The sequence below is a fragment of the Oenanthe melanoleuca genome, chromosome 2, assembly GCF_029582105.1.
Source record: "Oenanthe melanoleuca isolate GR-GAL-2019-014 chromosome 2, OMel1.0, whole genome shotgun sequence".
Classification (NCBI taxonomy): Eukaryota; Metazoa; Chordata; class Aves; order Passeriformes; family Muscicapidae; genus Oenanthe; species Oenanthe melanoleuca.
In genome coordinates, this window is record NC_079335.1 from 32541228 (window position 1) to 32556812 (window position 15585).

At 37.7% G+C, this 15585-nt stretch overlaps 1 protein-coding gene across 1 annotated transcript in view; it reads left to right on the plus strand.

Annotated features, from left to right (window-relative positions):
- EYA1 (EYA transcriptional coactivator and phosphatase 1) overlaps window positions 1-15585 on the plus strand; it is a 155145-nt gene that overhangs the window by 132543 nt on the left and 7017 nt on the right. The window contains exons 14-18 of the mRNA XM_056485623.1: window positions 9582-9640; window positions 9822-9982; window positions 10183-10297; window positions 10610-10731; window positions 12890-12990. Coding sequence (XP_056341598.1) covers window positions 9582-9640; window positions 9822-9982; window positions 10183-10297; window positions 10610-10731; window positions 12890-12990 — 558 coding nt within the window. The remainder of the gene's footprint in view (window positions 1-9581; window positions 9641-9821; window positions 9983-10182; window positions 10298-10609; window positions 10732-12889; window positions 12991-15585) is intronic.

Here is a 15585-nt window from a genome sequence, read left to right on the forward strand (position 1 = left end):
CAAGGAAGAAAACCAACCTAGATGTGTCAATGTCTTTAAAAAAGAAAAAATATACAGTATAAAGCAAGTGTGTTGTTGGTAGGAGGTCAACCACTGTTGAGATAAAGGGATAGGTTTACCAACCTAAAAGTAAATATTGACCATGATGATGCCAAAAAAAAATTTCTTAGAAAATTAAATTTCACATTCTCTCAAAATAGAAGAATAGCATATGCATTCTTTAATATTCCAAGAAATGTTTCTTCAATAGAAATATTTTTTAAACAATCTATGAAGGAAAAACTTTGCTTGAGAAGAGTTTTCAAAAGAGTATAATAGTTAAAGATGAGATGAAAGTGGAATCAGCCCTTAGTGACTGTTGAATATAAGCATTTATGATTGTTTTTGCCAGATGACTTTCATTTAGCAATAAACAATGGACAGAAGCTCATATTCATACCTCTAGGTCTAGTTCTACTACTGTGAGAAACATCTATTTTCTTGAGGCAGAAATGTGATTTTGGCAGAGTTGGTCTGATTTGGCTGTGGTTGGAGGATGGATCCTGGAAAGTCTTAGAGAACCTTTGGCTCTTCATTTCCTAGTTGGTTAGCTAGATGTTGAAGAAACACCTGAGGTCACTTCTTAAAAAAAAAACACCAAACATAGAAAGGACTGTAGAACATACTGAAAATAGACTCAATTAAAATCAGACTCAAAAAAATAAGCAATTTTTCTGGAAACAGGAAAAGACTGTTCAATAAGTCTTGTTTCTGGTAAGATATAAGGAATGGTTTCAGGGAGAAGAAAGTTTCAAACAGAGCTGAATCATTTTCCTCCCACCCCTAAATACTGTGAGGATGGCAGCTGAACAAATCTTTGGTCACCCAGAGTGGAGTCATCAGGCCCCTACAGAAGAGTATCTAAAATTACTTTTCTCATTTGGTTGAAATAAGAGTTCACCTCCTCCCAGTGTTTGTGATGTCTGTAATGGGAACCTCCTGACCAGACAGTGGCTAGGGATGCTTTATGAGAAGCATGTGATTCAACTTCTGATAGTTCTTCATCAACTAGATGAAGAGTTCTGGGAAAGACAAATGTAATTATTCCAAAGCCTTTTAACAGCATTACATGTAGTTTTAGAGATATAAACCTTATTTTTGAAGTACTGTGAGTTCTATGAAAAGTTGGCAAAGACTAGTTCACTTTCTAAGGAACCCATCAGCAATTTGAACTCCCTTCCAGCAGGCATCACAGCAGCTCCCTTTGCACATTCAGGCTGAGACACAAAGCCCATCTATTTGCATTTAATTTCCCACAGCAGCAATTCAAGAACAGCTCGGTTGCAGTGCAGGAAGGAAGGGTAGAGAGAGGAAAGGAAATACAAATCACAGCACAGAGTTTTCCCTAATATGTGTGTGAGGGAATGACTGGAAATAGTTTCTTGTCTAAGTGATACTACTACCATGGGTGACTTGCAGAAAGTTCATGAAGTTCCACTTCATGTGGGACTAAATTGCATCACACATGTAGCTGTAGGTAAATGAACAAAAATGCAAAACAAAGTCTTCATTCAGGCAGAACTGTGGCTTTGCTGGTGTGTGCAAAACACAGCTAAAAGCCTCAACCCATCTGAAATGCAAGATGCCTGGCTGTTGTGGAATGTGCTGCTGTAGTTCCTGAGTGTTAGAGCTACAAAGAATAACAAATACCTCCTTTGCTCACTTGAGAAGACCATTCCTATAGGCTTATGCAACTTATTAACCACTTAATTTCTTTCACATGGCAAATGACAAATACCTTCATGCTAGGTACCACTAAAAATGGAGTCTATATGATTTCCTTTCTCAAGAGGATCACGTTGTTGGTTGTGAGTTGTTCTTTGCAGATGTACAGCTGAACTGAAATACCCAGGAGCCTACAAGCTCAGAGCATCACTTTATCACTTTATTCACCTTTCTGTTGCTTCTCCCTGAGCTGCCAGCTGGGGTTAAACCACCACAGGCTGTAAGGTGGCACAAAAACTCTTATCTCTCTAGCTGGCACTCTTAGAGCTCTGACAAAGGATAGCTGTCCTCTGCTCTGGCTGGGCAAGGCAGTGATGGGTCAGCTCATTCCCTACTTCTGCTACTGAGCAGCAGCACAGGGGCCAACAACTGGGAGTGGGGAAGAAAAGAAAAGAGAAAATTCAAAGTGCTGTGGAAAGGTCTTCAGGCTGCCCACAGAAGAAAATGCTTTTGCTGTCCATACTGGCAAGGTCAGCGGAGAAAATTTTAAACCCTGGCTTTGTGTCATTAGCAGACAATTACTAAGATGGGATATTGACTCACTCAAAGCATTGGAGCTTTCATTTTAATCATATGCATTTAGAATATTATCAACAGCACCAAGGCCCTGCAAGTTTAAATGAATTGGTCATGTGGAACTGAAAGACACAGCTTAGACCATCTTGTGAACATTTCCACATGAGCTCCTTGTATCCAGATAAATGAGACATTTTAAGGCATTTTTGAAAAAATCATTCTTTTCATAAGTTTAATTTTTAGATTTTTTAAAATTTAAATATATTTTAACAGCCTTTACTGTATAGTTTCAACAAAATGTGTATGTTCCTAACAGTATATTTGCAAGTTAATGAGCTTGGGAATAATTCATTACATTCTGATGAGATTCATGGCTTTTTTTACTTCTTAAAATGTCTCCATGGTTTATTTTCATTGTCTCCCATTAATCATAGATTTTTTTTCTCTTTGCCAAAGTATATATTAGCAGATAATAGGAATCATATCATAAAGAAACTATTTACTTGTGAAGTGCTAGACTTTTAAAATAAAGTTAATTTGACACTTTGAGCATAACACCGTTCTCTCCAGGAATGACACAGACTCTTCAAGCAGCTGCACTTGAGTTTTATTTAGCTGTTTCTATCTATTGTTAAAATTCTTTCTTTGACATCTCCCTTCTTGCCTTCACTTTTCCTGCAAAATATACAGAAATAGAAAAACATAATAGAATAGAATAACAAATTACTTTGTCAGAGTTGGAGCAAGAATTGATTGTTAGAAAGGCACTCTACTCTATCCACTGCAGTTGCCATAGAGTTATTTCTTTAGGTCATGTTTTATTTTAAATTGGATTCTTCCAGTTACAAAGTGTAGTTGAAATGAAAATGTAAACCTTGGTTTTAGAATTGCTACTTCAATAAACACAAGTTGCAGAATAAGACCTGTATTTCTTTTGGAATATACACTATTTACTTTAGGAGTATCATATTTGATCCAAGTGCATCTGTTGATGTGAGCAAGCAAAATGGGATTTTAATCATTTTTTCTGTTAGAAAAGAATGGCATCCATTGTGTGCTACAAAAGGGTTACATGTTTGGTGCAGGGGAGTACTTTAAAGTCATTGGCTGTGAAAAAGAGTTTGTAAATAATTTCAGTTCTTAGTCTTCAGTGTTTATAACAGCTAATAGTTTATATAAATAATAATTTTTTAAAATAAAAAATAACAATAACATATAGGATTTGGGGGGGTTTGATAGGGTTTTTGTGGGCTTTTTTTATGCTATAAGCTTCTCTTTATAGTCTTAAGTTTAAAATGGGAGCATTTTGAAAGCCTTCACAGCCCAATTTAATTCCTTGACTGTTCATCCACAAATTGTCAGACAGAATGAAGTGGATTTCAAGAACTCTCTTTGTTCTTAATATCCTGTGCCTGACCCACAGGTAATCTGCACCTTTTTTCTTCAGCGCCGAATAATTGTGGTGGGAAAGAAGAGAAAATGTTAGGGTCACAAAGTGCAGGCTAGACAGAGATGACAGGTCCTGCCAATGGAGTGCCAGTGCTGAGAAGCTGCGAACTGCAGTCGCTGCTCTTTCACATGGATTTGTGCTGTACCTTAACAGCGATGACGGGATGGGAAGCTCAGCACCTCTGCCTTTGTGCCTCGGCTTGAAAGGAAGTGCAGAGGGCTTTGTGTATTTAGCAAGCACAGAAGTACAGTAGAGAAACATTAGGCACTGTTCATACCATATATATATATATATATATATATATATATATATATATATACACTTATATTTATTTATATATATATATATATGTATATATACACACGCACCGAGGATATAGATATGCTGTTCAGTTTTCCAACCAGTACTTACCAGGGATTTTATACTTCTAGTCGAGTGAAAAACAGAGATTTGCTTCTAAAGCTTCATGAATCCTGGCAAATAGTGTCGGGGTCCTTGCATGCGGTCACAGCTATGAGTAAAAAATTTCATAAACCAGCTTTGAAATATGTCATTGTTGCCTGGAAAATAAAAGTTCTGACAATCTGCAACTCTGTGATTCCCAGAGAAGTGTGTTGTGATGGCTAATAGGAGTGATGAGTTTTTGTGGAGTAGATAATAGTCTTAAGGGGTATATACAACTGAAAGGTTATATATCTTATTCCTGGAAAAGACATAAACAGAGGTACTGCTGTCATAAAAAGCTGCATTAAAAACACAGCAGTGTACACTTGGGGATTTTTTTTTAATTTAATTTTTTTTTTACAGATACATCACATTTATAAAGGATTGCATCTTTAACTTGTTTTGCTAGATCTGTTCTCACATGTACATGACCAAATTTCTCTACTGTTCAGTAGGGAAAATGGAGCAGTGGATATAATTGCGTAATGACAGATATGAGAGGAACAGAGAATCCCAGCAATCATTTCCTGTGAGTTGGCCAGCTGCCAGGATGTCTCAATGGGCCCGCTGATGTAAAGGCAAAATGAAAATAGCTCTTTCTGAAGGGTAGTTGTTGGTTGGGGTTTTTTTTCCGTCTCTCATTTGGCTTTGCAGACTAAGGTATTGGAACAATTAGTTGGCAGTGCGGTGTTAGTTTTCTCACGGTAAATTAAGAAGATTAACCAAATGTGGAAATGTATTTTAGCTATAATCAGCAGATTTGAAACTGTAATACTTCAGCACCCTCTGAGGTTACGTTAATATTATTCACATTATTCCTCTCTATAATGAGCAGACTTTTCCAGGGTTACCTTATGTCAGTGTTTATTCAAAGACAGCAGAATTATTAGATTTATTTTTGTTAGTTTTGTAACACAGAAATGTAAAGGATCAGCATGCTAGCTGTTGCGTCACTCCACTTGGCATTAGTATTGGCAAGGATAAGAGAACTATTATAACAGATTTAATCTCTTTTTTATTATTATTGTTATTAATTTTCCTGCAGTAAATTGAGTATTGAAGCATATTTTACATAATTGTGGCAGAAGTACACAACTTGGCGGGTGGCAGTGAAGGAGTACAGTAATATAAATATTTGCAGAACTTTTCTGCCATAAGTTAATGCTTTGCATATGAATCTTTATAAAGATCCTAAGTTAGTTTAAAGGAATGATTCAAGATGACTACATAGGTCCAGGCATTTTAAGAGCTGTGAATGATGACTGTGGAGCATCTCTGGGAGTTTTTGGCTTGTCATACAAAAACAGAAAAGAGAAAGAGGAAAACTTAGCAGGAAGAAGTTAACAAATGCTTTGGGACTGGAGGAGGGAGAAGACATAATCTTTCCATGTACAAATCTTAGGCTTGACTCACCTAGTCATTCATTTTTGATTGCTGTTTATCTTTGGCTTGCTGCATTTCACTGGAGACATTCACTTAGCAAATGATTGCAGCAGCTTTAAGTTGCTCCTGCAAGCACATATCTGCTGCTGCTTTGTGCCCCAAAGCAGAGCTGATGGCAGGGAATGGAGGAACAAGTCTCAGTTACTCCATGCAGCATCTGTTGGTTTAATTGAGCTGCTGCAGGAGATTCAAGCTAAGCTACCAGCTGTGGCACAGAAGGGTCTGAGGGACACAAACACATTGATCTGTACAAGCCAGCTGTGTGAAAGAGCAAAAAAGGACAGCATGGGCAGTAACTTCTTAAGCTACTATTGGTAGATTTGCCAGGTTGCACATGCTAACACTCCCATTTTCCCTGAAAGTATTATTTCTAAACAATGCCAAGTGCATTTTGCTTTGCAGTGATTGATCCGAAAGTGCAGAGCTGCATCTCAGTCTGTCTGACTGAAATACAAATCTTCAGCACAAATATGTTATCACTGGTAGTTCCTCCTGAAGATTTCAAACTGGATACACTGAAGTTGCAAGGTCAACACGTTTAGGAGCAAAACACAGCTACATATATATAACACACATATATATAAAGCTACATATAAGCTTTATATATAAGCCATGGGATATTTTGCTCCTTACTTGCCGATTCAGCCTGTTTTAAAAAAGAAACCCACAATTTTAATTTTCTGCTTTGGACTTGACTGCTAAACTGATTCTGTCATAATAAAATACATCTGCATAAATAACAGTGTTTCTACAGGGACTTTCACTATTTGTTTCAGATATTATTACTTTGCCAGAGAAAGTAGAGGGAGAATTCTAGTACTGTATTTCCTATGAAAATTTCACAAAAATATCAAATATATTTGTGAATGTTTGAATTGGTGAGCCTGCAAACAAACTTTGTTGTTTTTTGGTTTGTTTTTGGTTTTTTCTGGATGGCCATTTACTGTAAGTGGATTACTCTCAAGAAGCTTTTCTGAGAAATACTTGCAAATTTTAGAGTCTATGTGTATATATACCTTTGTGGAAATGATCTGCTTGGAAAGGCATACTTTATGTTTTGGGCAGTGTTTTGCTGTATCCCTGATTATGGTTCATATTGAGCTAACTACTATTTTAAATTGTTGACTGTGTGTGTGCTTGCTTATATCTAATCAGAGGACTGAACAGTGTCTCAGGTAGCTCACAAACAGAATGTTCCACACAAACCAAGCAGGTGAAAACAAATACAAGGGGTTCTGATGGAAGGATGGACCACATCAATTAATGATGGGCGGGTAATTGGCTTCTTTGAAGAATTATCCTAAATAACTTCCCTGCTAAAAGAGCAATTGCTAAATGAGTGTTTTTCCTTACCGTGCTCAGGGTTGAAAAATGCAGCCATCACTCATTAGCCCAGAGTCCAAGTCAGCTAGACAGCGTGAAAAAATACCTAGCACTCAAAGCTCACATTTAGCCTCAAAGCCGTGCCCTGCCACTCAAAAGGAACAAAACAGTCGTGCACTGTTTGTGACCTCCCTTTAGCTGTAACACAGTGTCAATCACATTGGGCTTTAATCCTTTCCAAATTATAACATGTATCTCTTGTGCTTTGTTCCCCTCCTGACTTTTTTTTTTTCTTTTATTCTTGACAAAAGAGGACACTGTTTCTCTCTTATTATATTTAGTATTTTGTCCGAAATTTGCAGTGCTTGTGACACTTTCTTAATTTTTCTTGCTTTCTCGACGCTGTTTCTGTACCTTTACCTTATGAGTTTTTAGTCTCAGATTTATTTTCTATGCTTTTCTTTCCAAAATAATTCTTTCTTTTCATGCCACAATTTTTATTTCTGATACATCACTGTGGTTCTCACTTTTTACCTACTAAGCAGGTGGTAAGACAGAAGGGGAGAATGTTTGTCATGATCCGTGTGATGATCCCAAAATCTTGCACTGTGAATTAAAGTTCCATGTCCTCAGGGTCTCTAACTGTGGTATCTAAGTGGTCTCATTCTTTCTGCCTCTTGTCTTTTCCCTGAGACAGTTGGATTTGGAAATTTTTTGAGTTATTCCTTCTTCCATCTGATCTTTTGAGAAGATGAGCATCTACTCCTTCTTTTAGTTTTGTGATTACTAAAAAAATAGTTTCTTTTTCACAGAGTTCTATTTTGAGTCCTCTTTTCCAGCACTTGTTGTAGTTGTCATTCATAGTTTCTAAGCTGGGGAAGGAGAAACCGTTGAGCAGTAGAAGAGTAACTACAGTGGGAAACTAATGAATTCAGGAGGGTGTTGCTTCTTTAGCTTACACTCAGCTCATATTTGAATTGTTAATGTGGTATGCATTTAGATGAGCATTTGCTTCAGGTTTTAAACAGAAAAATAGTAAAAAATTATGTGAATTTGGTAACTTGCTGAAGAAGCTTCTGGCTCTTTTTTCAGCCAAGTTGATTTTTAAAGCCTGGCAACATATGCTCACGCTTGCAGTTTCAGCTGTGTCTGTACATCTAATGCATTTTGTCTGCCTGAGGAGGAAATTCACTGTATGCTGGTTAAATATGAGCAAATGTAATATTGTCTCTCCTGTGCTGGTTGTCACTCCTACCTCTCTCTTTAGCACAGCTGCCTATGCATAAGATACAGAAGAGTAAGCATTACAGTAAGAATATGTTGTACAAGTGCAAAGGACCACACCTTGTTCTTCAAAACATTTCAAGTTTCTGAGGAATTTTTTCTTAAATGAATGTTTTTAAAAACCCTGAATCCACAGCCACCATGTGAGGCCACATAGGCTTCTTCAGCTTTTTTCTTATCTGAGGTTGTTGACCTCAGGAGAGGAGGAGAAGGTTACAGGGTCAAAGTCTTTTCCTCCTTGGAGCTTGCTGCTTGCTGGGAGAGGGTTGGCTGGAAAGTAGATGTTTTAGAAAAAGGGTTGAGGGTCATGATTTTAATTCTGTTAGGGAACAGCTGGTTTGAGTTTCTTTCCACTTCTATCTTCCCTCCCTTCCTCACAAATCCATGGAGAGAGAAAAATTTGTTCAGAGGAAAACAACACAAAAATAAAGGATTGCAGCATTTTCACCTTTCAAATAGATTGTATTTGTTATAGGATTTCACATTAGGAGAGAGAAGAGGAAATTATTAAAATAATTGAAATCCATTATTGTTACAAGCATTGAATTTATATTGATCTAGAGTGTCAGAGGTTTGTTTGTTTTCCCGCCAACAGTTAAAATGTTAATAGTAATGTTTTAATGGGTTTTTTTGTGGATTAACAATGCATTGCAACTTTTAATTTAGTGGTGGACAAAGCTAATTTTTAATGTATTGCATTAGTTTGCAGACAAGCTGCTTAGGAAAGATGGTTTGATTTGGTTATTTCTGTTCAGATTTTCTTCATCTTGGCATGCTGCTTTCATGCACTAAGACCAAAGAGAGAGAAGGAAACTCACAACTCTCAAATGAATGGCAAACTAGGAACAGATTTTTCATCTGCACTCCTCTGAAACACTGGCCTCAGGCTGTGTTGGTGTGTGGCTCAACAGCAATCAGAGGTCATAATTTCATTGGCGGTTAGCATCAGGTTTAATTTTTCTAATATGTTACATTTACCAAAATGTCTGGTTTCAGTTACACTTATGCACTGACTGAATCAGCTTTGGGCAGCATGATGTTTTAAGGTACCTGAAAGGCTACAAGAACGTTTATGGAACACACATGCTAATTGTTTTTAACCACTTTTCTTTCTAAACACAAAAACGTGTTTTTGGAAAGCCATCTAACAGTAGTAGTAGTAGCTAATGACGGTGTGCATTTATTCTAAGAAATGAGCACAAGGAATAGGTAAAATAGTTGTTTTAACAAGACTGCCATCTACTGATTTCCACAATTAAAAATATCCCTGATGACTAGATTGTCCGTAGAGTTTTTATAGCTTTGTTTTCAAGATCTACAAAATCAAGAAAACTATGAAATCTTTCTGTCACCTTAGGAATGCGACCAGGTTCACATTGACGACGTGTCTTCGGACGACAACGGTCAAGATTTAAGGTACAAGAGAACTCACTGAGATAAAAAATTGCTTTGCAAATTCCCTCCTGGGCAAGTGATGGGCTGCTGGAATGCGCACAGTAGCCTGCTCTCTTTTAACTCTCTTCTTTGCAAGCCAAGTGAGTAGCTGGCAGTTCAATGTGGCCATTGTTAATCTGTGGGGTTTTTTGTCTCTGCCTAGCACATATAACTTCGGCACAGACGGCTTTCCTGCCGCTGCCACCAGCGCCAATCTGTGCCTGGCGACCGGCGTGCGCGGAGGAGTGGACTGGATGCGGAAACTGGCCTTCCGCTACAGACGAGTAAAAGAAATATACAACACCTACAAAAACAACGTTGGAGGCAAGTGACTCTGGAGTACCCAGCAAACACGGACTAGGGGTCGTAAATGGGAAGAGCTGGTTTCTACTCGTTTTTGCAACAGTTGTGTTTAGTGAGCCTGTTTAGTTTGCAGTGTGCAGAAAGTTGTCTGAGCTAGTGGAAGTAAAGAAAAATGGGAGAGCGCTACTTAATACCAATGCATGTCCTTGTCTACTCCACAGGTCTACTTGGGCCAGCAAAAAGAGAGGCTTGGTTACAACTAAGAGCAGAAATTGAAGCTTTGACAGATTCTTGGTTAACACTTGCACTGAAGGCACTCACCCTCATTCATTCGAGGTGAGTATTAAGAGTACGAAGGAAGTCTGGGGTATCTAATGGGTATCTGGAAGAGGCTGTCTGGTGTTCTGAGCAAAATGCTGAAGCTGGAGGACCTTATCCTCATTCCTTATTATGATCTGACCATGCCACACCTTGCTCCTCGGTATGGTGGTAAAAAAAGATGTTTAAGTGGCAGTAGTAATATTGAGGGGTTCTGATGGGAGTAGTAAGATTTTCCTTCTATTCCTTTCTTTCCTTTCCTTGTTTTGTTTTGTGTTTTTCTGATTTGCTTTGTTAAAAAAGGATATTTGTATTTTCTCTTCCACATAGGACAAACTGTGTGAACATTCTCGTAACAACTACTCAGCTAATTCCAGCTCTGGCAAAAGTCTTGTTGTATGGACTAGGGGTTGTATTTCCCATAGAGAATATTTACAGTGCAACGAAAATAGGTGAGCTATTTTCATCATGTTGTGATACATTTAAAGCTGTATTTCTAAAAGAAAAAGGTATTGTAGTCTATATTTAATTCTAAATGGCTTTCACTGTAGCAAATACAGAGATTAGTAACACCTGATCTTCATGAAGCGTTGCTAAAGCATCCTAAAGGTGCTTTTTGAATGTGTGGTGATCCAGCACAGAAAGCTTTGTATAGCTCTATTAACAGTGGTACAGTCTCTGTTAGGAAGAAATGTAGTTGCTATTTTTTCATTGTTTCTCAAAACTGTGGGACTGTGTAGCAATTGAGAAAGGTTTTTAATAGGCAGTGAGTACAGAACACTGGAGTCTCCCTGGAGTAGCAGTAGGAGAAGCTATGTAAAGGTAAGCCTCTGGATTCATTTGTTTTCACAGGCTCTAGAGAAAATTTTGGTAAACAATTTACCAGAAGCAAGAGTGTTTTGCTGCAGAATGTAATTATTTCAGTTTCTTCATACTGACTGTAATAATCTTCAGTCAAGCAAATGTTTGTTTCTGTTTTCTTGTTCAGTATAAATGATGTTATTCTGAGTAGTAGTAGTAGAAGTACCCCAGACCAGATGGCAATGGTGTTTGTAGTTTTTAATTTGATTATGACATAACTGTTCTGTCTCAGATTCCCTCATAATTGAGGGCTACACTAACACATTTTTCAAATGTTTTTAAGTATCTATAGTACAGCAAGCTCAAATAGTCAAGAAATGATTGTGGAATTTTAATTATTTTTTTTTAAACAAGACAAAAAAATTTGCTTTGGAGGTTTACAGAAAAATATTTTAAAAAATATTTAAATATTTAAAACTATTTCCTGAATATTAAAGTTACAGTGCCCTCTGTCAAAACTTTATAGTAAATTATAACTTTGGAATATAATACTTTAAATCCACATTTTAATTAAAACATATTTTAATAAATCTTCATTTGTGACTTCAGGTACACAGGATAGAAGGGTGCTTTTGGAAAAATGTGTTCTATCACCGACTGTCACAGGAAACTGAGATTTTTGTAGCATGACATGATTCATAATATTCAAACCCTGTTTCAACTTAGTGTTGGAGGTTTCTTATGCCTGACACTACTGTCAAATTGTATCATTAAGTAGTTTGGTTTCTGTAATGAGTAGAAAACTTATTTAATTTTCAGCCTACTTTTTCTTGCACTTTTCTTGTTCTTCAGCTGAAATAACTTTTTTTAAAAACACAATTTTTCCACCCATTGCTGTAGACACGCAGGTTAGCGTGTCCCATGGGCAGACTAAAGGGGCCTTTCAGAATGGGGACATCTGAGAAAACTCAACTTTAAGCATTTGCTTTCTTTCTGTCTTCTCAGTACAGTACCTGAAGCTTCCTAGTATGGGTACAAATTGAAAGAGAGGAAATTCAGGTTAGCTATAAGGAAGAAATTCTTTGCTTTAAGGGTGGTGAGACAAGTTGCCCAGGGAGGTTGTGGATGCCCCAGCCCTGGCAGTGTTCAAGGCCAGGTTAGATAAGGCCTTGGATAACCAGTTATAGTGGGAGTGTCCCTGCACATGCCGGGTGAATTGAGAGTAGATGATTTTTGAGGTTCTTTCCAACCCTTGGCACTTCTGTGATTCTGTGGTACTTGTGCGTAGGGCCAGAGCACTGGAATGATTTCTCTAGGTGTGTGCAGGGAAGGAATTACCCATATGAATGGATCCCAGTGCAGGATCAAGGACATGGCCCTTGTATTGGATTACAGGCATTTAAATCTAAATCTTTCAGGTGACCTTCTAAGTCAGGGTACTACTGTTTTAGGAGCTGTGATTAATCATGTTGCAGGTTTTTGAGAAAAAGCTAGAATTTCAACTCAGCTTCAATCAATTTACTCAAATCAGGCTACTGGTCATAAGCAAATGTTAGATAATTCTCCTGGTGGTGAAATTCCCCACAAAACCTGTGTTGTATTAGGGAATGGGGCAAGGAAGGTCACATTGTGGACCTCTAGTATGTTGTCTATGCTGCAATCAGCCTTGATACACCATCCTGAGGGACAGACTCTTCTCATATTGTAGCTCTACTTAAGAATTCCAAGGACTGGGGAGATCCAGGCTAAAAAGTTATTTATTTGATGACATCACCACCTACCCTGAATAGTCTGATCTTTTTCTTTCAGGAAAGGAAAGTTGTTTTGAGCGAATAATTCAGAGATTTGGAAGAAAAGTAGTGTACGTTGTTATAGGGGACGGTGTCGAAGAAGAACAAGGTGCAAAAAAGGTAATGACTTTCTTTCAGTGAGGGATGGTTTCAAGAGTCTGAAAAATTGTCTTTTCTTCAACATGGGACAGCATGCATTGACATTGAGGTTGGATCTTTGCCTTACAAAATCTGTGGTGGACATATCTAGTAGAAAGCTGGGTAAGACTATAGATAATGATTTGCCCTGCAGTTTTCCAAAAGACACATTAAACTATGTATGTTTGATGTATTTCAAAAAGGGGCCAGAAATGGGCCCTGGCTTTTGTGCCAAGAACTAATAGTTCTGTTTTCCTTGGCAACCCAAAATACCACATAGGATGTTATGAGTGTAAGCAAAATATGGTGATTCTTAGTGATCAAAGGCAGTGTGCTGTTTGACTGTATGAAATACGTATATGTCACACCTTAAAAAGACATGTAAGACTGGAGTAGGTATCCAGGAATTTCCGTTTTCTTGTGTGTCCATAATTTCAATTCTTCTTTCAGGCAACAACCTGTGGCTTGGCATGCATTTATGATCTCAGATAACTGAGCAGAGGATACTATTTGACTGTCTATTATTTTTTGCTTTACACTGAGAAGAAGGGAAAAATTCACTTTTTTTTTTTTTTTTCCCATGCGAATTAAGCTGTATAAGAAGCAACACTTCCCATCCACAAATAATAGGTATTATTTCTAGACTTGCTAGAAAAACTACCAAGGTAGTCTGCAGATACACACTCTTTAATTAGAGGAATGAGGCATAACCTTTGCTATTTGAATAAGAGGAGTAAGAGCAGGAAAATGGGCATTTTTGTTCTTGCTGCTTTTCACAGATAAATTGCTTTTACACAGCTGCCTTTTCACCACAAAACTCTGTGATACTTCTGTCTCTTTCCACGGTGACTTTCTAAATTGGAGAAGTGAAACTAATTAGTCCACATGGCGTTTTAGCAGCCATTGACTGGTTTTGCTTCATGAAATCTGGGGTTTGTGCCCCCGAAGCCTTGCGGGTTCCCGGCTCGCCCCAGCGCTTTGCAGTCTCAGTTTCATATATCCCTTTGGCGGGCTGATGGGAACAGTTTGCTCCTTTCTCCTGCAGAAATGCCTTTCATCTTTGCAGAGAAATGTTTTCCCGCTGCAAATGATTACATTTTAAAAGCTGTATTTAAGATCAGGGGGGAAAAAAATTCCTTCTCTTTGTTCCTTTTCTGTAGCTCGGTGAAATAGTGTTGTATATGATAATGGCAGGAATAGTCCTTTTGGTAACATTATCTATTCCAATGCTTTTTTCAACAGGAAACGTGATTCAGAAAAGCATAAGAGAAAGCCTTTCCAGTTGCTAAGAGGAGTAGCAGTATAGAAAGTTCCTTTGAGGAATTACTAGTGTGTATTCTTTCCTGGTGGAAGGAATTTTCAGGTTGAAAGCATGTTAGATGCTCTGGATTAAATTATCTGCTGCAGCGATGCCAGGGAAGTCAATAAGTAGACCAGCAGCCCTGCCTTTCTGCATAACCTATCAATTTGATTTAGGAAAATGCTTCTGTGATTCTTGTCCTGCTTCTTACTCCACCAAGTAAGAAATCACCATTTCACACTGTGAATACAGGATTTGGCTTTTTAGTTTTTTTCCTTCACATCCTGCAAGAGGAAAAACCTTCTCTGGAGAGCACACAAACAAAGCAGGTAGTTTTGCCTCCACAGAACTACCCAAAGCAGATCAATCCAGAGTGGCATAACTGTCCTGTGATGTACCCCATTGTCATGCTTGTCCCCTAAATCTTGGTAGCTGGTTCCTTCTTGCCTTGCTTTCTGACAACATGTCAGGTTTTGTTGTATTCTCCAGAGGAGGGACAGGTCTTCTATTACCCCTTTGCACAGCACTTTTCTGTAGGGCTTTAGCCTGTGCTGAGCCATTAGTATATGTGTATTTCTTTACACTACTTAGCATAAACAGTACGCTCTTCTTTAGATAGCACTTCATTGTTTACATGTAAACTGTAATGAGTCTTTTCAAGTGAGCATATAAATTCAAGCCTCTTTAATTAGAGAGTTTTTTTATACTATGTTCATTCAGTGGATAAAAAAAAAGTTGAACTTCCAGCTTAGGAGATAAGAAAGTTAAGGCTTATTATTAAAAATAATTTACCAATCATTTATAAATTCCTTCATCATAAAACAAGATTTTCATGTATGTCCTTCATTCATGGAAAATCTTGAGTCAATACAGCAGTAGGAAAATAAAAGACACATTTAAAATCTTTTTTTTATTGTCATTAGTGTAAAAATTCAGTAATACTAACTTTTTAATGCCACTTAAAAGATCATTGCTTTGTTCATAAAATGCCTCTTTTGGTTGATGTAAGTAAACATAATACACTGAGGAAACTGCATGCTGTTGCATTTCTGGTAGCATTAGTTGAGCTGTGATATTGACATCTTTGTTTAGCTGTCACTTCCAGCAAAATATTTGATGAGACAATTAAAACTCTCAGGATGTTTGCACTGTGGATTGAGAAATAACCATTCCTTTCTGGATCAGTGCAGCAACCAGCGAGTTTGGCTGTAACACCAGGACTCACACAGAGGTTGCTACCTTCATATCAGCTTCCCCAGAAAAAGAGAGAGAGGAGG